This window comes from Onychostoma macrolepis, chromosome 19, assembly GCF_012432095.1.
Source record: "Onychostoma macrolepis isolate SWU-2019 chromosome 19, ASM1243209v1, whole genome shotgun sequence".
NCBI classification, from domain to species: domain Eukaryota; kingdom Metazoa; phylum Chordata; class Actinopteri; order Cypriniformes; family Cyprinidae; genus Onychostoma; species Onychostoma macrolepis.
In genome coordinates, this window is record NC_081173.1 from 22,039,005 (window position 1) to 22,064,067 (window position 25,063).

General features: G+C 37.4%; 1 protein-coding gene across 3 annotated transcripts in view; it reads right to left on the reverse strand.

Annotated features, from left to right (window-relative positions):
* Positions 1-25,063, reverse strand: part of grb10a (growth factor receptor-bound protein 10a) — a 76,844-nt gene that overhangs the window by 20,893 nt on the left and 30,888 nt on the right. For all 3 annotated transcript variants that reach the window (XM_058752737.1, XM_058752735.1, XM_058752736.1), the window contains 2 exons: positions 23,972-24,218; positions 20,482-20,617 (listed from right to left, as the gene is read on the reverse strand). In XM_058752737.1, coding sequence (XP_058608720.1) covers positions 20,482-20,617; positions 23,972-24,183 — 348 coding nt within the window. In that variant the 5' untranslated portion in view covers positions 24,184-24,218. The remainder of the gene's footprint in view (positions 1-20,481; positions 20,618-23,971; positions 24,219-25,063) is intronic.

Consider the following 25,063-nt stretch of genomic DNA (forward strand, 5'->3'; position numbering starts at 1 on the left):
ATTCATCAGTTAATGTATTAACAAGAAAATGGATTAACAAATCTTATGTGTTCAAAGTTATAAAGTTAAACGTTCATTTTTAAAGCCAATGCTTTAATATTATTTAATTGAAACTTACTTACAGTAATGCATTTTTAACATTTAATAAATGCTGTGAAAGTATTGTTCATTAATTCATGTTAGCTATTGAATCAACTAATATTAATATATACAAAAACACCTATAGATACATAAATATTATTTAAAGTTGAAAATAAAATTCAAAATGTCATGTTTAATCGTCATGTTAAAAATACTAATGATTTTTCAGTGTACACAACTGTATAACTATATACATACATATATACAGTCATGGCCAAAAATATCGGCACCCTTGGTAAATATGATCAAAGGCGGCTGTGAAAATTAATCTGCATTGTTAATCCTTTTGATCTTTTATTTAAAAAAAAAAAAAAAAAAATCACAGAAATCTAACCTTTCATTGGATAAGTATTTAAAATGGGGGGGAAATATCATTATGAAATAAATGTTTTTCTCTAATACACATTGGCCACAATTAATGGCACCCTTTTATTCAATACTTTTTGAAACCTCCATTTTCCAGTTTAAAAGCTCTAAATTTTCTCCTATAACGCCTGATGAGGTTAGAGAACACCTGACAAGAGATCAGAGACCATTCTTTCATCCAGAATCACTCCAGACCCTTTAGTTTCCCAGCTCCTTCAGTTCACCCCACTCATTTTCTATAGGGTTCAGGTCAGAGGACTGGAATGGCCAGCAGAAGCTTGGTTTTGTGCTCAGTGACCCATTTTTGTGTTGTTTTTGAGGTTTGTGTTTGGATTATTGTACGGTTGGAAGATCCAAACATGGCCCATTATAAGATTTCTAACAGAGTCAGTCATTTATTGATTTTTTTTTTATCTGTTGGTATTTGATAGAATCCATGATGCCATGTGTCTAAACAAGATGTCCAGGACCTCCAGCAGAAATATAGGCACACAACATCAAAAATACAGCAGTATATTTCATTGTACACATGGGGTACTTTTTATCTCTCTGTTCACCAAACCCATCTTGAGTGTTTGCTGCTAAAAAGCTCATCTTTTAGTTTCATCTGACCATAGAAGCCAGTCCCATTTGAAGTTCCAGTCGTGCCTGAAAACTGAATATGCTGGAGTTTGTTTTTGGATGAGTTAGGATAAGTTTTCTTTAAACCCTCCCAAACAACATGTGGTGATGTAGGTGCTGTTTGTCAATTGTTTTTTTGTTTTTTTTAGGTTTTCTGACCCCGAGACTCAACTATTTTCTGCAATTCTCCAGCTGTGGTCCTTAGAGTCTTTAGCCACTCAAACTCTCCCTCTCACCATGCATTAGGACGATATAGACACACGTCCTCTTGCAGGCAGCTTTGTAACATTTTATGTTGATTGGAAATTCTTAATTATTGCCCTGATGGTGGAAATTGGAATCATCACTGCTCTAGCACTTTTCTTAAAGACACTTCACTAATTTGTGAAGATCTATTATCTTTTGCTGCACATCAGAAATATATTCTTTGGTTTTTCTCATTGTGATGGATGATTAAGGGAATTTGGGCTTTGTTTTCTCTCCTATTTATATTTCTGTGAAACAGGAAGCCATGGCTGGATAATTTCATGTAATCACCCTGGAGTGCTCAAAATTGTGAATATGAATGGGAATATACTTCAGAGATATTTTACTCATAAGAATTTCTAGGGGTGCCAATAATTGTGTCCAACGTGTATTTGAGAAAAACATTAATTTCATAATGATATTTCCCCCCATTTTAAAATTCTTATTATCCAATGAAAGGTTAGATTTTTGTGAATTTTTTAAATAAAAAGATCAAAAGGATTAACAATGCAGATTAATTTTCACAGCCGCCTTTGATCATATTTACCAAGGGTGCCGATATTTTTGGCCATGACTGTGTGTGTGCGTGTGCATGCGAATGTGTACTGGTATACAGGTGCATCTCAATAAATTAGAATGTCGTGGAAAAGTTCATTTATTTCAGTAATTCAACTCAAATTGTGAAACTCGTGTATTAAATAAATTAGTTTTTGGTTCTTTTAATTGTGATGATTTTGGCTCGCATTTAACAAAAACCCACCAATTCACTCTCTCAACAAATTAGAATATGGTGACATGCCAATCAGCTAATCAACTTAAAACACCTGCAAAGGTTTCCTGAGCCTTCAAAATGGTATCTCAGTTTGGTTCACTAGGCTACACAATCATGAGGAAGACTGCTGATCTGACAGTTGTCCAGAAGACAATCATTGACACCCTTCACAAGGAAGGTAAGCCACAAACATTCATTGCCAAAGAAGCTGGCTGTTCACAGAGTGCTGTATCCAAGCATGTTAACAGAAAGTTGAGTGGAAGGAAAAAGTGTGGAAGAAAAAGATGCACAACCAACCAAGAGAACCACAGCCTTATGAGGATTGTCAAGAAAAATCGATTCAAGAATTTGGAATGGACTGAGGCTGGGGTCAAGGCATCAAGAGCCACCACACACAGACGTGTCAAGGAATTTGGCTACAGTTGTCGTATTCCTCTTGTTAAGCCACTCCTGAACCTCAGACAACGTCAGAGGCGTCTTACCTGGGCTAAGGAGAAGAAGAACTGGACTGTTGCCCAGTGGTCCAAAGTCCTCTTTTCAGATGAAACCAAGGTCCTAGAGTCTGGAGGAAGGGTGGAGAAGCTCATAGCCCAAGTTGCTTGAAGTCCAGTGTTAAGTTTCCACAGTCTGTGATGATTTGGGGTGCAATGTCATCTGCTGGTGTTGGTCCATTGTGTTTTTTGAAAACCAAAGTCACTGCACCCATTTACCAAGAAATTTTGGAGCACTTCATGCCTCCTTCTGCTGAGCAGCTTTTTAAAGATGCTGATTTCATTTTTCAGCAGGATTTGGCACCTGCCCACACTGCCAAAAGCACCAAAAGTTGGTTAAATTACCATGGTGTTGGTGTGCTTGACTGGCCAGCAAACTCACCAGACCTGAACCCCATCGAGAATCTATGGGGTATTGTCAAGAGGAAAATTATAAACAAGAGACCAAAACATGCAGATGAGCTGAAGGCCACTGTCAAAGAAACCTGGGCTTCCATACCACCTCAGCAGTGCCACAAACTGATCACTTCCATGCCACGCCGAATTGAGGCAGTAATTAAAGCAAAAGGAGCCCCTACCAAGTATTGAGTACATATACAGTAAATGAACATACTTTCCAGAAGGCCAAAAATTCACTAAAAATGTTTTTTTATTGGTCTTATGAAGTATTCTAATTTGTTGAGATAGTGAATTGGTGGGTTTTTGTTTTATATATGTATATGTATGTACAGTGGGGCAAAAAAGTATTTAGTCAGCCACCAATTGTGCAAGTTCTCCCACTTAAAAAGATGAGAGAGGCCTGTAATTTTCATCATAGGTATACCTCAACTATAAGAGACAAAATGAGAAAAAAAATCCAGAAAATCACATTGTAGGATTTTTAAAGAATTTGCAAATTATGGCGGAAAATAAGTATTTGGTCAATAACAAAATTTCATCTCAATACTTTGTTGGCAATGACAGAGGTCAAACGTTTTCTGTAAGTCTTCACAATGTTTTCACACACTGTTGCTGGTATTTTGGCCCATTCCTCCATGCAGATCTCCTCTAGAGCAGTAATGTTTTGGGGCTGTCGCTGGGTAACACGGACTCCAAAGATTTTCGATGGGATTGAGATCTGGAGACTGGCTAGGCCACTCCAGGACCTTGAAATGCTTCTTACGAAGCCACTCCTTCGTTGCCCGGGCGGTGTGTTTGTGATCATTGTCATGCTGAAAGACCCAGCCACGTTTCATCTTCAATGCCCTTGCTGATGGAAGGAGGTTTTCACTCAAAATCTCACGATACATGGCCCCATTCATTCTTTCGTTTACACGGATCAGTCGTCCTGGTCCCTTTGCAGAAAACAGCCCCAAAGCATGATGTTTCCACCCCCATGCTTCACAGTAGGTATGGTGTTCTTTGGATGCAACTCAGCATTCTTTCTCCTCCAAACACAACAAGTTGAGTTTTTACCAAAAAGTTCTATTTTGTTTCATCTGACCATATGACATTCTCCCAATCCTCTTCTGGATCATCCAAATGCTCTCTAGCAAACTTCAGACGGGCCCGGACATGTACTGGCTTAAGCAGGGGGACACGTCTGGCACTGCAGGATTTGAGTCCATGGCGGCGCAGTGTGTTACTGATGGTAGCCTTTGTTACTTTGGTCCCAGCTCTCTGCGGGTCATTCACTAGGTCCCCCGTGTGGTTCTGGGATTTTTGCTCACAGTTCTTGTGATCATTTTGTCCCCACGGGGTGAGATCTTGCGTGGAGCCCCAGATTGAGGGAGATTATCAGTGGTCTTGTATGTCTTCCATTTTCTAATAATTGCTCCCACAGTTGATTTCTTCACACCAAGCTGCTTACCTATTGCAGATTCAGTCTTCCCAGCCTGGTGCAGGTCTACAATTTTGTTTCTGGTGTCCTTTGACAGCTCTTTGGTCTTGGCCATGGTGGAGTTTGGAGTTGGACTGTTTGAGGTTGTGGACAGGTGTCTTTTATACTGATAATGAGTTCAAACAGATGCCATTAATACAGGTAACGAGTGGAGGACAGAGGAGCCTCTTAAGTTACAGATCTGTGAGAGCCAGGAATCTTGCTTGTTTGTAGGTGACCAAATACTTATTTTACCGAGGAATTTACCAATTAATTCTTTAAAAATCCTACAATGTGATTTTCTGGATTTTTTTTTCTCATTTTGTCTCTCATAGTTGAGGTATACCTATGATGAAAATTACAGGCCTCTCTCATCTTTTTAAGTGGGAGAACTTGCACAATTGGTGGCTGACTAAATACTTTTTTGCCCCACTGTATGTATGTATGCATGCATGTATGCATGTATGTATGTATGTATGTATGTATGTATGTATGCATGTATGTATGTATGTATGCATGCATGTGTATACATACATAAAATACAAAATAATGCTATCACTGTGTACATATAAATAGGACTGTCTCATTAGCATCTGCCTATAATGAAATAAATAAAATTAAACTTCTCATGACCTGACAATGCCACATTCACAAACCGTCAATTTAATGGATTTCTGTTCCAGTTACTTTCTGCTGACTCACTGGGATTTTAGGCATCACACCCAGTAAAGCTCCTTCATGGCATTTACCATTGTTAAAAATGCTACATAAATACAAAAAGAATTAAACTGTGTGACCTTTGCTACTTACAGTCTTACCTTAAAACACAAATCTGACTGACCCTGCCTCAAACACTAAACAAATACTACCCGTGTCGGGTAAACAAGAATTAGAAACAAATAGGTGGTGGTTCAATTGAAATTTGTTTTAGAAGTTTTCATATAGAAACTATAGCACACACCCATGCATTCATATGTGAAAAGTCACATGGTACATTCTGTGGAACAAATTTCTTAGACATCCTTTTTTATCTTGGATGAGTTTTGGATGGATGCGAAATGGGACAGCGCAAACAAGCCAAACACAAGACAAGCGGTTTGTGCAAACAAGCAAGGAAACCAGACGCATAACATACAACCCAAACAATCAGCCATTGCATATGTACAGTAATATGACAGGAGACAAATTAAGTATTGTATAATATCGTACACTCTCTTTACACGCACAACGAGAGAGTCATTTGAAGAGAACAAGAAAGACGACCGAGAAATTTGATTTTTCCAATCAGGCAAAGCATTCATGGAAAATTTTGTCAGCTGACCGCAACATCCTGAGGACAAGACTGACTAAAAAAAAAAAATAAAAAAATAAAAAACAGTGTAGTCCCATGCTGCTTGAAGCAGTTGAGTTCAGTTATAAGTTAACAAATGTCAGCCTATCATCAAAGCAAAGCTAGTTTGAGGGCATCTAAGCTTGTCTGAACTGCAGTTTAAAGATTAAGTGAGGACACAGTATACAAAGGCTCCTTTTACAACTTACATGTTGTCTTCTTTGGAAGTTAGAAGAAAAACAATGAAATTCAATGGAGTATCTGATTTTAATATCTAATTTGTTATATTGTAATTTCAGAAAGAGTCAGTTTGGCCTGAGGGAGCCAAAATAGCTAAGAAAATTAACAAAAGTTGTCAAGTTTTGCTGGGTAACTTCTTGTAGAGTACATTGCAATATTTTAATATTATTTGGCAGATGTGACTTTGAAGCTAAAATAAATACAGTGCGAGAAATAGAAGAAAAGTAAAGGGTATTTTTTTTCTATCTAAATACTGTTACAACACCTTGAAGGGTTTGAACCTGCAACTTCTGGATAACCAGCACAAGTTTTTCACAACTAAGCTAAACAGTTATTTTGTTATTATAATCACTAAAACAAAAATCATTTTTGGTTACTCAAAACGATTTACATATTAACTGAAATATTAGGTCACATTATTGTAAGGTACAATTCTCAGTATTAACAAACTAACTATCAATTTTGCCTCAAACTCCTAATTTGCTTATTAATAGTTAGTAAAGTAGCTGTTAAGTTTGGGTATTGGGTAGGATTAGTGATGCAGAAAATGCCATGCAGAATATGTGCTTTATAAGTACTAATAAACAGTCAATGTGTTAATAATAGGCATGCTAATAGGCAACTAGTTAATAGTTAGAACTGGTCCCTGTACTAAAGTGTTACCAAATATGTGACCCTGGACCACAAAACCAGTCATAAGTGTCAGTTTTTCGAAATTGTGATTTATACATCATATGAAACCTGAATAAATAAGCTTTCCATTGATATATGGTTTATTAGGATAGGACAATATTTAGCCGAGATACAACTATTCGAAAATCTGGAATCTGAGGGTGCAAAAAAAAAAAAAAAAAATTCAAAATACACCTTTAAAGTTGTCTAAATTAAGTTCTTAGCTATGCATATTATTGATCAAAAATTAAGTTTTGATATGTTTACGGTAGGAAATTCACTAAATATCTTCATGGAACATGATCTTTACTTAATATCCTAATGATTTTTGGCATAAAATAAAAATGGATAATTTTGACCCGTACAATGTATTTTTGGTTATTGCTAAAAATATACCCCAGCGACTTAAGACTGGTTTTGTGGTCCAGGGTCACATATATAAATAAGAAAAAAAAAAAAAAAAATTTTATTTCAGCTATTTGTCAAAGCAACATTTATCATGTTTATTTAGTTTAACTTTACGTATTAAAATGGCTAAAACTTAAAAATGAATAAGAACTAATAAAATTAAACCAATAAATGCTATTATAGTTTTTAATTTAAATTAAATTACATCTCAAAGATACTAAAATAACACTGATTAGTACTAAATGTTATGTACTGTACTGTGTACTGCATGTTATGATGGCGAGTCCATGGCCAAGTGTATAACTGCAGTATTCTTGTCAGCATTTTACATTTATCTAGTCAGGGTTCTTTAACGCCTACCCTTGAAAGTTCAGCTCCAGCCATGATGAAACACCTGAACAAGCTAATGAAGATCTTCAGGATTACTTAAATTACTGGCAAATGAGCTCAATTCTGCAAAACAGTGACTACGTTTACATGGACATTAATATTTCAATTTTAATACGATTAAGACAATACTCTGATTAAGAGTCTACCATGTAAATAGAGATTTCTGATGACCTTAATCCGGCTAAAGTCATAATCGAAGTAAACTAATCGAATTAAGACATGTGGAGTATTCCTATTTTAGTCGCATTATCGAGGTGCAGTACAGACATGTAAACACCTTAATCAAACTATTACCATTGTGTAGGACTTTTCGCCGCATTTTGTGACAGGACACATACACGGCAGCGATCAACCGTTTGACGGCAAATAAAAGAGCTTCAACACCGCCGTTGTCTGTATGCACGTACAAATAATTAACTGCACTTGAAGCGTTCATGAAATTAAAAATGAAACACCCAAAACTGTATATGGCATCATCACGAAGACGTTTATACTTGAAATTCTGGAGGAGACGTCGGATAGCATCGCGTGGTGACGTAATGACGCATGCCATTAATCGATCTATGTACTATAACATGTAAAATGGGAACATTAAAGGATTATTCTAAAAGTAACTCATGTAAACACCTTAATCATAATATTGTCTTATTCAGAATAAGGTAAATAATTAGATTACTGATGTCCATGTAAACGTAGTCAATGATATACAGCATCATATGACTGTTTCCAATGCGAAGTAGTAACACCAACAACAATAAAACAGGCTAAACAAGGGCTCCTCAAATCTGGACCTCGAGATCCACTTTCCTGCAGAGTTTAGCTGTAACCCTAATCAAACACACCTGAACATGCTAATCAATGTCTTCAGGATCATTAGAAAATCACAGACAGGTGAGTTTGATCAGGGTTGGAGCTAAACTCTGCAGTGGATTGGACCTCCAGGGTAAGATTTGAGGAACCCTGGGCTAAACCATCAACATTAACATCATAAATATCATGCCAATTTCTTAGGCCTTGTTTAAAGCCAATATCGATGGCGTTTGTCTCTGATGATAAACAGGTGCTGGAAAAAAGAGATAGGCTTGTGTGACAGTACAGACGGGTCATGTGATATCACCATTCTCAAATAAAACCCAATCCAACAGCCTGAACATTCTGTTCTCTGCCGGCATGCAAATGTATACCAACATGTAAATAGAAGACCTGATATACGCCATGAAATGCAGCTGTATTGTTTTGATTTGTTGCTACGTGTATGTTCCAAAAATCCAGACAGACTGAAAACAAAGATGACTAGTTCAACAAACACATTAGGTGTCACTGTCGCTTACACACGAACACATAGATGCGTCTGTGTTGGTTTTGTGCATGTTGCTAGCACTCAATCATTTGTCACTTCATGATCTGACTTTTACGAGAGTCTTGAGGGCCTGGTATCGTTTCGCACTGTACACAAACTCACAGACACGCACCCCCTGCGGCTCCGTGCTCTGGCTCACCGCCATTAATCACTCGCTCGCAGAATCCAGCGAAGGTCACGGCAGGTTCAGCGCTTGAAACTCGAGTTACTACATCAGAGATGGATCACTCATGCACAGAATGCCGTATTAGTATTCGTACGTGCACGAGGGGAAAGCTGACACACATAAACAAAGAAAAGAGTAAATAAGAAAATCTAGCGAATCCTAATTAATCCCACTGCGGCGGACCTTGAGCGCTTTTGCCATTTTAAACAAACACACATACACCACAGTTACACACAAGATTAAAGTTGATGTGCGATCAAAATTGACCCCATTTACTTTCTTAATGCCTGTTTTGGGTCTTATGGACGATTCATCAAGGCGCGTCATTCTGAAAAACATTTACATTTATGTATTTGGGAGACGCAAAGCAACCTAAAGGGCATTCAAAGTATACACTTTTATCTGTCCATGCATTCCATGGGAATCAAACCTACAAAAATAATGATTTTTAATTTAAATGATTAAATACATGACTACATTAATTAAATTATTATAAATGAAACAACTATATATACACACACACACACACACATACACACACATACATACAGGGCCTAAAATGAACACTCGCCAAGCGCCAAATGTGAGTGTTGGCGAGTGTATGTAACAGTGTCAGTCACCAGTTGGCGGGTAAAACTTTTCCGAAATATAACAATGCAATGTAGTGAGAACAACAGCCAGTTTTTAAAGAGATTCGCTGTTTCTGACGTAAGCGAATAAAATAATGTTTTCCCAAGACGAGATCATCGTGATTAGCTGTTCTGTCATAAGTGACAAGAGCGAATCAAATAATAGGATACAAGCGGGGTGATCAGGTCAGAGCAGTGTGATGGCCAGCTTGTCCCTAGACACGGTTCTAATAACTTCTAACTGAGAAGATATTGCTGCTTCATTTCGGAAGATTAAATTTTCCCTTCTTTATTCTTCATAACTCAAGAATGTGGCGACACACACCTGGGGTTTCACCGCCTAAACGGTGCAGTGAAGTAGGCTATGTTCGGCTGAACACATACACCGAGCCGCTTCAGAAAGCGCACCAGTAGCGCTTCAACGGACGAAAACACACACAATTATGTCAAAATACACGGTTTTGGCCAGTTACCTCGTAAACGTAGTATGAGTTATAAAGTCTTAAATGACCGTAAAGAGTTTGGAGAAAATAGGATACGTGTCAGATCCGCGTCATGTGCATCAGGTTTTAAAGAGACAACGCTGCTTTTAAAGTAAAACCTGCTGAAGTCTGTCATTGATGTAAATCAAGGAAAAAAAGAAATCACTCGACTGCTCTAGTCTCTGATTAATAAGGATTAATCTGTATATCTTATATATCTTATGCATATGCAATTTATATTTTATGTGAAGATTGTTTTAAAATCACTTAATATTTCAGAGCCTATTAAAATGTAAAAAAAAAAATAATGGCTTTCAATTATACTATAATGTTAAATGGCTATAATTAATAGCTAAAATTGAGGGAAAATGCATTTAATAGAGACACCGTGCAGTAGCAATATTGGTATCAATACTTCATTAATAATAAGCTACTTAGTAAAAAGATGCCATTAAAAACACATTTAAAATATACTATATTTATGTTGTTTCTATATTAATTTGGAGGTTCAATGTGAAATTATGACAATATAAGTATGTGATTAATCACGATTTATTACAAAAAATGTGTGATTTTTTTTATTTATTTTTTTTAATCGATTGACAGAAAGCACTAATGTTTACCATTAGTTAACATTAATAGATAGACTTTAAAATAATAGACTTTAGATTTCAATTTCATTTCAAATGTTGTAGGTCCCCCCAGAAAGAGATCGGGATGACCCCCACCCCCTTGGCCCCCTTTAAATTTTCAGTTCAATATGACCCTCAAATGAAGCTAATTGAATAGCCCTGCTCTAATCCGTTAACGTGTGGAAAAAATACGCACCACATTCGCACTGCGAACTGAGTATGTGTGAAACAGGCGTAACACAATGGCCTGAATCACACCGTTTTTGAGAAAAAAAAAAAAAAAAAGAAAATCAATAAATCTGTTTGTTTGTTTTTTTCTTGTAGGCTAAGTAAAGTAAAGGACAAATTAAAAACATTGTTAATATGTTTAGTCATTGTAGTAGTAATTTTTTTTGCAAAAAGATTTCCATGGCCGGTAAAAAAAAAATCTTTTGGCCAGTAAATATTGTCACGTCACCGGCCATTGGCAGGTGTAGCAAAAAGATAGTTTTAGGCCATACATGCATACACACATACACACACACGTTTCACTATCCTTGTGGGGACATTCATAGGCGTAATGGTTTTTATACAGTACTTACTGTATGTGCTATTGCCCTACACCAACCCTACACCTTACAGGAGACTTTCTGCATTTTTAGATTTTCAAAAAACTTAATTCTGTCTGATTTATTAGCTTGTTTGCCCATGGGGACTTCAATTTAGGTCCCCACCGTGACACGAGTCCCCATGAGTCTGTGTGTATTCAGGTTTAAGTCCCCACCTGAATAGAAAAACAAGTACACACACACTGCGTGTCTAAACAAGATGTCCAGGACCTCCAGCAGAAATATAGGCCCACAACATCAAAAACACAGCAGTATATTCCATTGTACACATGGGGTACTTTTTAATTCCTGTGTTCACCAAACCCATCTTGAGTGTTTGTTGCTAAAAAGCTAATTTTTTAGTTTCATCTGACCATAGAAGCCAGTCCCATTTGAAGTTCCAATCGTGTCTGATAACTGAATATGCTGGAGTTTGTTTTTGGATGAGCTAGGAGAATTGTTCTTGAAACCCTCCCAAACAACATGTGGAGATGTGGGTGCTGTTTGACAATTTTAAGGTTTTCTGACCCCGAGAATTAACTATTTTCTGCAATTCTCCAGCTGTGGTCCTTGGAGAGTCTTTAGCCACTCAAACTTTCCTTCTCACCATGCATTAGGACGATATAGACACACATATTCTTTGGTTTTTCTCATTGTGATGGATGATTAAGGGAATTTAGGCTTTGTTTTCTCTCCTATTTATATTTCTGTGATACAGGAAGCCATGGCTGGATAATTTCATGTTCATAATCACCCTGGAGTGCTCAAAATTGTGAATATGAATGGGAATATACTTCAGAGATATTTTACTCTCAAGAATTTCTAGGGGTGCCAATAATTGTGTCCAACGTGTATTTGAGAAAAACATTTATTTCATAATGATATTTCCCCCCATTTTAAATTCTTATCCAATGAAAGGTTAGATTTTTGTGAATTTTTTTAAATAAAAGATCAAAAAGGATTAACAATGCAGATTAATTTTCACAGCCTTCTTTGATCATATTTACCAAGGGTGCCGATATTTTTGGCCATGACTGTACGCATGTATGTATGTATGTATGTATGTACGCACGCATGTATGTACGTATGTACGTATGTACGTATGTACGTATGTATGTATGTATGTATGTATGTATGTATGTACGTATGTACGTACGTACGTACGTACGTACATATATATATATATATATATATATATAAAATTTAACTGATTTAATTTATTTTTAAATTATTTTAATTTGAATTTATATTTCAAACATTATATCTACTGTTTTATCATTTGAAATCTAACTCCTTAAAAACATTTTACAAGTCTCTTACTAAACATATTTCTTGAAAAGTTGTGTTGGTTTAATATTTTGCTACTTATCGCACACAAATCACACACAAGAATATTTTTGGGCTGACAGTAGACTTGTAAATGCATGAAACATGCAAGTGCATTCACCTGTCAAAAAATTTTACAGACTCAATCTGCTGTGCATTTGAGCAAGAGAGCATATGATTTTAGTTGCAGATGCAGGAAGAATGTACTCTTGTCTAGTCTGAGGTCAGTGCCAGTATAAATACAAAGACGCTCAGATAAACGCACATACAGAAAGACCTCTGTGGAGCATGCACAAGAAATTACAAAAGATTCCATCTTTGTGACGCATATTGACAGATCTCAAGCACCTGATTATAATCACACTAACACGCTGTCAGTATCACAAACACAGCAGCAGCAGTTATTCCATTCCCACGCTCAGCAAGAGACTACATTGTGCAATGCATGTTGTGCCCATGTCATGCCCGCCAATGCCTGAGCAGTTCTGTCTGATGCCCGCCGGTCACTAAGGGTCAGACAATCCTCGTGAGATCATTAAGAAACCACATGTGTGCATAACCCATCTACAGCATTCTTCAGTAGTAATATCATGTCCAAAATAATGCCCAAAAAGCGCTGCCAACCATAATAGGCCACACTTACTGGAAGTGTGACCTTCAAACTCTAGAAAACCTCATAACTGACATCGACTTCTGGGAACAAAGTATGAACGAAGGTCAGAAACATTAGGGCTAGGTGGTGTAACAGTATATACACTGTGTGATTGTAGAAATATCAACAAGTAGAGATTTTTCTATACACCTTGGGATATCAGTGGAAATGACTGCTGTACATTATTCAGTTGTAACTGCAAATTGTCATGTTAATATTAGACTTCATCTGATGTACATCAGCTATTTGACTTGGAATATGGCTCACAATCAGGGTCTGGAGTCTGTTTATAATATCATTTTTCTGTTTTTACTCACTCAAGTGTTACATAATGTGAATGTTTGTGAACTGATGCCAGACGTATTCGTCTGTTATGAATGGTCTTATCTTTTGGTCTGTGTCCATGAAGTTCCAAATAAAAAGTAATAAATCACATAGAATTCACTGGATTATTTACAAATTGGCAGCGCCACATGACTGTTGCATATATAAACCATTTTTTAATTTAATTTCCAGGAATACCTATAATGTAATATACATGAATCCATGATACAGTATCTCACAGAAGTGAGTACACCCCTTACATTTTTGTAAATATTTTGTTATATCTTTTCATGTGACAACACTGAAGAAATTACACTTTGCTACAATGTAAAGTAGTGAGTGTACAGCTTGTATAACAGTGTAAATTTGCTGTCCCCTTAAAATAACTCAACACACAGCCATTAATGTCTAAACCACTGGCCACAAAAGTGAGTACACCCCTAAGTGAAAATGTCCAAATTGGGCCCAAAGTGTCAATATTTTGTGTGGCCACCATTATTTTCCAGCACCGCCTTAACCCTCTTGGGCATGGAGTTCACCAGAGCTTCACAGGTTGCCACTGGAGTCCTCTTCCTCTCCTCCATGACGACATCACGGAGCTGGTGGATGTTAGAGACCTTGCGCTCCTCCACCTTCAGTTTGAGGATGCCCCACAGATGCTCAATAGGGTTTAGGTCTGGAGACATGCTTGGCCAGTCCATCACCTTTACCCTCAGCTTCTTTAGCAAGGCAGTGGTCGCCTTGGAAGTGTGTTTGGGGTCGTTATGTTGAAATACTGCCCTGCGGCCCAGTCTCTGCTTCAGTATGTCACAGTACATGTTGGCATTCATGGTTCCCTCACTGAACTGTAGCTCCCTAGTGCCGGCAGCACTCATGCAGCCCCAGACCATGACACTCCCACCACCATGCTTGACTGTAGGCAAGACACACTTGTCTTTGTACTCCTCACCTGATTGCCGCCACACACGCTTGACGCCATCTGAACCAAATAAGTTTATCTTGGTCTCATCTGACCACAGAACGTGGTTCCAGTAATCCATGTCCTTAGTCTGCTTGTCTTCAGCAAACTGTTTGTGGGCTTTCTTGTGCATCTTCTTTAGAACGACAGCCAGGCAGACCAATTTGATGCAGTGTGCAGCGTATGGCCACAGCCATATCACCCTGCAGCCCAAGACTGGTTGCCCACTGAAGCTAAACAGGGCTGAGCCTGGTCAGTACCTGGGTGGGAGACCTCCTGGGAAAACTAGGTTGCTGACTAGGTGTTAGTGAGGCCAGCAGGGGGTGCTCACCCTGTGGTCTGTGTGGGTCCTAATGCCCCAGTATAGTGACTGGGACACTATACTGGCAAAAAGCACCGTCTTTCAGATGAGACGTTAAACCGAGGTCCTGACTCTCTGTGGTCACTAAAAATCCCATGGCACTTCTCGTAAAGAGTAGGGGTGTAACCCCTGGCCAAATTCCCTCAACTGACGCTTGTCAATCATGGCCTCCTAATAATCCCCATCCACTTGATTGGCTCTATCTCTCTCTCCTCTCCACCTGTAGCTGGTGTGTGGTGAGCGCACTGGCGCCATGTGGATGCTGCACACTGGTGGTGGTTGAGGAGAGACCCCCCCCACACGATTGTAAAGCACTTTACACAAAGCGCTATATAAATGCATCATTCATTCATTCATTCATTCATGGTCTGAGCACTGACAGGCTGACCCCCCCAACCCCTTCAACCTCTGCAGCAATGCTGGTAGCACTCATACGTCTATTTCCCAAACACAACCTCTGGATATGACACTAAGCATGTGCACTCAACTTCTTTGGTCGACCATGGCGAGGCCTGTTCTGAGTGGAACCTGTCCTGTTAAACCGCTGTATGGTCTTGGCCACCGTGCTGCAGCTCAGTTTCAGGGTCTTGGCAATCTTCTTATAGCCTACGCCATCTTTACGTAGAGCAACAATTCTTTTTTTCAGATCCTCAGAGAGTTCTTTGCCATGAGGTACTATGTTGAACTTCCAGTGACCAATATGAGAGAATGAGAGTGATAACATCAAATTTAACACACCTGCTCCCCATTCACACCTGAGACCTTGTAACACTAACGAGTCACATGACACCAGGGAGAGAAAATGGCTAATTGGGCCCAATTTGGACATTTTCACTTAGGGGTGTACTCACATTTGTGGCCAGCGGTTTAGACATTAATGGCTGTGTGTTGAGTTATTTTGAGGGGACAGCAAATTTACATCGTTATACAAGCTGTACACTCACTACTATATACACTGTAGCAAAGTGTCATTTCTTCAGTGTTGTCACATGAAAAGATATAATAAAATATTTACAAAAATGTGAGGGGTGTACTCACTTCTGTGAGATACTGTATATGTATTATTACTACGAATTTATGAATCATTCTGAGAAGGAATTAAAAGCTATTCTAATGACAGACAATATATATAATATATCATTTTTATTATATACACCCATATACACTACCATTCAAAAGTTCAGGGTCAGCAATACATGCTGTTCTTTTAAACTTTCTATTTATCACAGAATCCTGAAAAATAATTATCATGGCTTCCACAAAAATATAACACAGCACAACTGTTTTTATCTTTGATAGTATTAGGAAATGTTTCTTGAGCTCCGAACCCAACGTATTAGAATGGTTTCTGAAGGATCATGAGACTGTAATGGCTGCAGAAGAATTCAGCTTTTGCCCTTAAATTGCATTTTTAAATATATTAAATAAACAGTTATTTGTAATTGTAAAAATATATTTCAAAATATTACTGTTACTGTGTTTTTAATCAAATAAATGCAGCCTTGGTGAGTATAAGAGACATAAAAAAAAAATCTTACCAACCCCAAAACTTCGAACAGTAGTGTGTATTATATCCATAAAAAAATCAGCTTTTCTGATAAATAGCGTACATTAACAAATGAATGAATAACTTAATTGTGGTACCAAAATCAACCTGACCGCACAGGATGTCCTATACGTCTTGATAACAGAAATCATACCTCTGCAGACTGCCTTGGGTTCAACCTCAAAGCTAAAGCCATGTCCTGTTTTCAGATTTTTTAAGTTGTTCTAGACTCACTCAAGGGCAAAAGCACAAAAAGGGAGGAAGACCATGTTTGCAAACAATTCCAAGTCATTCCAAACAATCTTCTGACCCCTAGTCTAGACAAAGAATCTCTTCCAGCTGTATGTTCTAATGAACTGAACCTTGCCAGGCTTTGTGCCAGACTACTGCAGTTGGCATACCTCAAATGACTCAATCAATTCAAAGAGATGTGCAGTGTGTGTGTTTCGATTACCACAGTACCGCGTAAAGTATGTAGTGCGTTCTCAGCACTGTCACAATAGGTACAATCGCGAATACTAGCATAGATGGTCTTTATAGTGGACCAACACTGTGAAAAGCACACACTGTACAATCAATAGGGCAGCATGTTTGCAAAGCACATAGAAACTGATGGGGATGTTGTTAAGCTAAATCTAAAAATTAAGTAAAGCAAAATACATAGCAAAGAATGGAAAAGGGAAAGACAGAAAGAAAGAAGAAAAGAGAAAAAAGAAAAAAAGAATTAAAGGAAGTAAAGAATGACAAAATGAAAGAAAACGAAAAGAAAGAAAAACAAATGATTGAAAGAAAGAATGAAAGAGTTACAGTACAAACTAAAGAATGAATAAAGAAAAACAAATAAAGAACAAAGAAAAGAATGAACAAGCTAACAAACGAGACAATTAAAGCACCATCGGTGCTCGGGCCCTAAAAATACTGAGAGATAGAAATTGGACAAAAGAGTGATGGACAGACTGTCCTCAGGGTGTTGACAACAACAAAATGATCATATTCACATGAAAAAGACAGAAATAGAGTCAGGCAGCACATACAGGACATCACAAGATGTCACCCCACCCGAGGTAAGGTCACTCCCAGTGAAGAACTGGAAACACAGGGCCATCCCACAATGACACTTCACTTCTCAAAGCTCCAGGAAGGCTTCAGGGAGAGGACATACAAAACATGATCTCTCTAAGGTGCTTGTGCATTCCAACGAGCATAAATAAAGTTATTTTTTTTCCTTTGGAAAGGGAGCTTAAGGCAAGGCATTGCGGGAAAGGACAGAAAGGATAGGAAAGAGGAAGGAAGGGCTTTGACTGCTGGCACAGACCTGGACAAATATACATCCACACACACTCGCAAGTGGAAACGCAAGCGGCGTGTGAAAGGAAAGCAACTCTCATCTCCAAGAAAAGAGTCTCCACTCAGAGGATGCTAAGAAAAGATATGATGGGGGTTGAGGGCCAAAAAAAAAAAAAAAAAAAAAAAAAAAAAGACAGACACTTTTCTGTTCAGGATTTCACACTCGTGACAATGCTTGACAAATGCACATATTATCTCGTAGGGCACTCATTATACAACAATAGTGCACACTTGAAAAGTATAGGCTTTACAAACAACCCCTCTGGCTGACCCCGTGAAGTCCAAAGAGTGTGTGTGGGGTGTACAGGAGATTAAAGAGGAAACGCTCTGTACGACTGCAACCTGATAAGCTTGTGAGAGTCATTAGTTCTGTACTAAAACCTAGCGAGCTGCTTCACTGTAGTGTCTACATTGGCTGTAATCTTCTAAGGCAGCATCCAAGTTGAAATGTAATCATTAGCGACTGATTTGAAACAATCCTTTACGGGAAAAATACTGCTTCTCAATAAGCACACTCTGAGGCCTTAAACACATTCTGCAATTTTAGTTATGCAAGATCATTGAATCATCCTTTTGAATGGGGACAAAGTCAATTCTGAGTTAAAGTTTTCTGAAGGTTCCAAAGCAAAATCACCTAGCAACATTGCATCTTTTCCTCCAGTTCTTTTCTTAATAATAATTACTATATTAATAGATATTTTTATTTTATTATAAATAAGAACAGATGCAAAAAAGCAGTAGAACATACAAAAAGAAACAAATAATGCATTACCTTTTCATTTTACATCTAAACAAAAGCATTTCAGTAAGAAAAACAAATAATCAAATGTAAAAATCCGTTTAGTGTGTTCATTACAAATAAATTGATTAGTAAAACTACAAAATCAGTTCAAATCAAGAACAGTACAATAACAATACTGTAATTCTGTGTATGTGTGTATATTTATTAGGATCGTGCGCTGGCGAAAGCACCTTTTATGTGGGCTCTTGGGATGTCAGTCAGCGCAAGAAGAAACTTCCCTCAGAAAACGTTCAAATAAAGAGAATTTTAGATGTTTAATTACTATTTGGAGCATTGGGATCGCTAAATGAGGGCTTAATTCACATTTTTGTGAAAACCTCAAATTCAATTAAAACCAACATTTTTCTCTTTTTTTTTTATTTTTTTATTTCTTGTAGTTTCCGTTCACCACTATATAAGTTTACCTAACTATGATGACTACCGGGAAAGGGGTCCATTAAGCTGAGAGGCATGCCTGCATTCTTTGATTTGATTGGTCATTTCAAGTGTTTTGACACTGTTGAGCACTTTTGGACCGCTAAGGCAGACCAGCCTTTTAAAACCCTAACAAGGCAATTAATAAATGGAGAGAAGCATCAAGCATAGCAAATATTACGGCGCACAATTTGGGTGTATCTGATTACTGAGGGTACATGTCCCCCTCAATGTCTATGGTGGTTACAGCCAGAGAGGAACAAACAAAGACAAGGGATGTATACTTTCAACTTAAGTTTTTGTGTACCTTACTTATAGCCTGATGTTATCAATGACTTTATAGGCTACTTTCAGTGAAAAACTACACTGTAAAAAATGACTGATTTTAACTGTAAAAAACTGTGAAAATGCTACAGTAAAAACCTGTTAAATGGTTAACGGTAAAATTTGCAGGGAAAAACCGTAAACTGACGTTCCCAGAATTCCCTGCGTTGCATTTCAAATTTTGTTTGAATTTGATGTTTTTTCTTTGAAATAACTATGTTTCTTAGTTTTTTCTTATCAGTTATGTTTATTAGGGTTGTATGTTACATCTAATGTTGTTAAATTAATGTTTATTGCATATTTCAGTTTAATGAGTCTCACCATGATGGTGTTTAGGGCTTGTGTGAATGACACTGTGCACCATCTATATACAGTATGTTATTATTTAAAAGCTGCTTGTGATGGGCTTTGGTTCATCATGCGACTTTCTCATCACCACCTGCATTTGGTGGTTATCAGTGTATTTCAAAAGGTACAAAACAGATTTCAGTACTTTAATAGGTTGGTATATTAACATTATATCAGTTAATGAAATTACGGTATTTAAATGTAAATTTAAATTAAAACCGTAAAACCAAACCCTGTTACCGTATTTTTTAAGGTAGAATTCCGGCAACCACAGCTGCCGTTTTTTACTGTAAATTTTACTTTTTTTTTTTTTTTACAATGTACATACTGTAGCAAAAGTGCTTATAACTTTTTCTCTCATCTTCATGACTTCATGAGATACAAGATGTCTTACAAAGGCAGCACACTAGGTTTTGAAACAACCAATGTGCTACTGGCATCCACAATGCAACGTAGGGCGAGGCAAGTTTTTAGTTGCAGAGACAGACAAATGCCATAGAAACAACATTTAAATGCCAAAGAATCTCCAATCATTTCAGTTTCTCTTAACTTCGGTGGTTTCTCGTACAAACATACATGAGAACAGACTAGGATGCCAGACATACAAGTCTCATACTTGCAATAAATCACTCAGGTAACATCTCATGTTTGTCTGATGGGTAATAGCAAGTCTGTTTTCAACTCTTACATGTGGCTCCGATGGCTGTGGCAGAGATCCATGGCTCAGCACAGGAGATCCCGAGGGGCTGCAGAGCTCAGGGAACGGGTTCGGAATTGCTGGCAAAGATGCTGGACGAACTTGCAACTCTTCTTCCTGAAGTCGCCTACAAGGAGAGACACAAAGAGGCAAGAAAAAAAGAGGTTGTACTTATACTTTTGTACTGAACTCACCTTTAATATTATTCAAAAATACATACGTCTCCTAACACTAAAACACTTAGTGCTACAACATCTAACCGAACCGCCTTGTTAGTTTCTTCTCGTTTCATTAAGATCTCATCGGTTCATTAACCATGCAGTATTCTTGATATCATCCATGTTTTAATCAATATGAAGTTGAGCAGGGAATTAAAGCCCTAAAGTTCCCTGAAAACTTCAGCGTTGTAATGCGATAGGCTAATGAAAAATAAATCAGAAGAATCCGCGTGAAATTCTCACTGCCGCATTACGGATTCTACTACAGAATATATGAATGAAACCGAGAGATTTGAAACCCTCTTAGCAAACTGAGAAGAGGTTCATGAACTCTCGTAGTGTTCAGCAGAGTTCAGCAGACAGACACATAGACTGCAGATGCTAAACTCGTCTTCGGGCCTTTGATCTACATCAATAAGACCAGGAATTATACATGACTGCCTCAGCACAGTTGGAGCGACCATAATAACTGAGGGAATAACTGAGAGAATTTTTAAAATCCGAACCGTAGCAGGGGGTGGGCTGTTCGGGGTTCATGGCCGAGTCAGAACGAAAGAAGACTGTGTGTCTGTGTGAGTGTGTAGAGACGGGAACCTCTGAGTGAACCCATCTCGGTGTGTGTATGCGTGTGAAACTACACCCTGCTGTCATGGAGATCAGAGAAGAGCGGATGAAAGACAGCAAGCGATATAGAAGCCCCGCAGAAAGGTGAGGTGTAAAAGAGCTGATTAGAACAAGCAGTCAGAGAGAATTCTGGGGAGAGAATAGATTATGACTACGAACAGAAAGATGACTTTAAAAATGTAGCAAGCATACATAACATACAATCAACAGTGCCTGAGGGGAGAGTATGAATATGGTTTCTTAGATCCAGATCAACCCACTGATAAATAGGTAACATCAAAAATAAAGGAATATATATTTTTTTATATATTATTATAATAATATAATAATAATAATAATAATAATATATTTTAAGTCATTTAATGAATAATTAACTGTAGTAACATTTTACGACTTTTTTATTGATAAAAATCACACAAAATTTAATTCACAGCACTAGATAATCAATTACTTGATAATTGCAATGTGTGATACAAGCAGAGTTTCAACACTTATTGACCAAATCATTTTCAATTAATATAACTTCATAAAAATTGATGAAGTTACTAAATATTAGAGCATATCTCAGCACAACTGCTCGAACGTTTTATTATATAAATTTATACTTTTATTCATCAAGGTTTCAATTGCATTAAATTGATCATGTGTGACAGTGAAGAATTTTATATGTACAAATAAAATCTATAAAAAAAAAAAAAATTTAAAAAAAAATCACATTCAAAATTTGCTTGATTTTCTAAGTCTGGAAATCATAATTCCATTGATGTCATATTTTCATTACCAGTTAAAAACACACACTTAAGGCCTTTCCACACGGAGCGCGAAAAAGCGAAACGAATATCGGATGCGATGACGTGCTGGAATAAAACAACAGATTCCAATGGATGCTTCCACACAGACATTCGTGCACCGAAAATGCGAAAAAAAAAATTATTATTATTTTTTTTTTTTTTCGCACCAGTCTGACGAATCTTTTCAGTTTCGCAAAATGAAAACATGGGCCATCCAATAACATTTGAGCTAGGATCACATGACCGGAGTAGCTGCTGTTGCACAAAAGGGTGAGAATGGTGGCGCTGTTTCAAAAACCAGTGTAAACAAACAACGAAGAAGAGTATCCCGGATACTCTAAATCTGTTCTGAAATACCAACGATACAATTCTCACATGTTCTTTATACAAAATAACATTTCTAATAATTCTCCACTGAATCATGTGATCTGCAGAGCACCGTCCGTTTTCTTCCACGTGCACGAGTGTTATGAGTCAGAGCGCGTTCACTCTCTAGTCTAGATCTTCCGTATTAAAAAAAATGTGAAACATTTTTCTACACATGAAATATGAAAGCAAATAGACATGATTATGACGATGTATTTTCTGTATGTGTTTTTTTTTTATGTAGCACATGGTATTTTTTATAGCAATAGAGGATGTTTATGACAAATATAGTATTAGCAGTGTAGCATTATTAAACATACAAAGAGTCTATGTGTCTGCTTATTATAGAATCAAAATCAACTATAGATCACAATCGGGAGTCATCACAAGCACTCGATGATGGTTTAAAGGGGGTAAGCAAATACATTAATAATTCCATACATTTTCAATTGTAGCTTGATACTAATTGTACTTTTAATTATATTTAAAGGACGCAGCCTATTCTTGTAAGTATTATAGACAGTTTGTGTTTCTAGTGTAGAAACAAACTTTGTTTATCTTACTTTAGATGTTAAACCCATACACAAGATACATATCTGAGGAAAAATGCATTGTTGGTTGGCGCCACCTAGCGTGCAGGCGTGAATTAGCAGAAGGCGAACAATCATTTCACGCTTGGCACCATTTGTGGACGATTCGCCTCCAGGGGCGCGGGAAGATGTTTTAGATTGGGGGTGCGGGGGGGGTTGATTGCGATAGAGGCTATTTACACTAAGTGAAAATAGCAATATTTTTTAGTGATATGCTATTTACACATTGCAAATAGCTTTAGATTCTATTTATTCGATGTTAAAATAGCAGGATATTCTGCTAATTACTTATTGCAAATAGTGGCAATTATCTGCACCTCAGCATTGTAATACATTATAAAACAGTATGTAATAACTTATTGAGTGTATTTTTTACATTTTATTTCAAATTATTAAATGGATGCCACCTTATTGGGACAAGCCCTCCCCTACACCTACCCTAACCCTACCCGATACTTTATTTTCAACTTTTTGATTATTTAAAAAATAAATGCTTTTCTAATGTGATTTGAAATTTGAAAAGGGAGAAAAAAAAAGTTTGCCAAAAGGTAGATTCGAACCCCGGTCGATCTTGTCAAAAGGAGCATGACACACGCTTTACCATCTGCGCCACTGAATCTGACAATTGACGACCGTCTTTTGCAAATTTGACTATCCCAATCATACGTTTGTGGGTGGAGTTAGTGTAAATAGCCTCTGCCAACAACCGGGCTGTTTGCATTTAAATAGACACTATATTATTTTATTCCCAACAGTTAAACAGTTGCCCACAGAAAAAAACAGGGGGTGCTGCAGCACCCTCAGCACCCCCACTTCCCACGCCTCGGTTCGCCTCGCTTTTTCGCATCGCGCTTTATGTGGAACGGCCTTTTAATGCATGCATATACATTACCTGACGGCCCGTATGTGCATTGGCTGTGATCGCCGGAGCTTTTGGGCTGGAGAGTGGGGGGCGGTCACTTTATTACTAGGGGTCCGTGGCAGTGGGGCCACTCTGTTGCCATGGAGTCCACTGCCATCAGTGCTGTGCAAGAGGGGGGTTGAGTCCGAATGCCGGGTCCCACAGGTTGCATAGATGCTCTCATAGGAAGAAAGAGAGGCCATGTCATTCACCAGGGCCTCCAGATCTACATCATCCTCTGAAGCAAAACAAAACATGCAAGGAAAGAGAAAGAGATTGAGTCCTAGGTCATTCACAAGCCACAAAATTGTTTCAGCAGAAACCACAATACTAACAGTAGCCTCAAAAATACACTCAATTCACATACAATAGGATGCTGTAATTAATCACTGATTATTATGCATATTAACTGAGAGACTGTGCGTAATATTTATACTATCATTTGTCAAGCAGAAGAACTTCAAAAATGAAAAATGTAAAATAAATTATGACCATACTCTCCCATTTAAAAGTTTAGGGAAAGTTTTTTTCTTTTTAAAATAATTTTATTCAGCAAGAATGCATTAAATTAAATCATACTGATCAAACTGAACATATTAGAATGGTTTCTGTAGGATATTATAGACTAAAACAGAAAATAGCTATTTTAAATTGCAATAATATTTCACAATATTATTTTTCCCCAAGTGTATTCTTGCTTAAGAGACCTAAGAACAGTATTTTATTTTATTTTTTAAATCTTGAGATCCAAACTCCTGAAAGGTAATGTGTATTATACATAACACCATATAAGAAGTCATTCAAATGAATTAAAAAATAAAATAAAAATGTAAATTTCTTATATTATAAAATAAAACATCACGTTGCACTGAATCACAGCACCACCACATCAATTTTTATTAGGGAATTTATTTATTTTGATTTCACAATTGCACTTTAAATCAATCATGTCAAGTTTTGAAGTAGTAAGGCATTCTCACACTAACACCACCACGTTTGACTGTCAACTACATTGCGGAATGCCATTTTAGCTTCACGCCAGACATAATGGGATGCATGTCATCCAAAATGTTCCATTTTTGA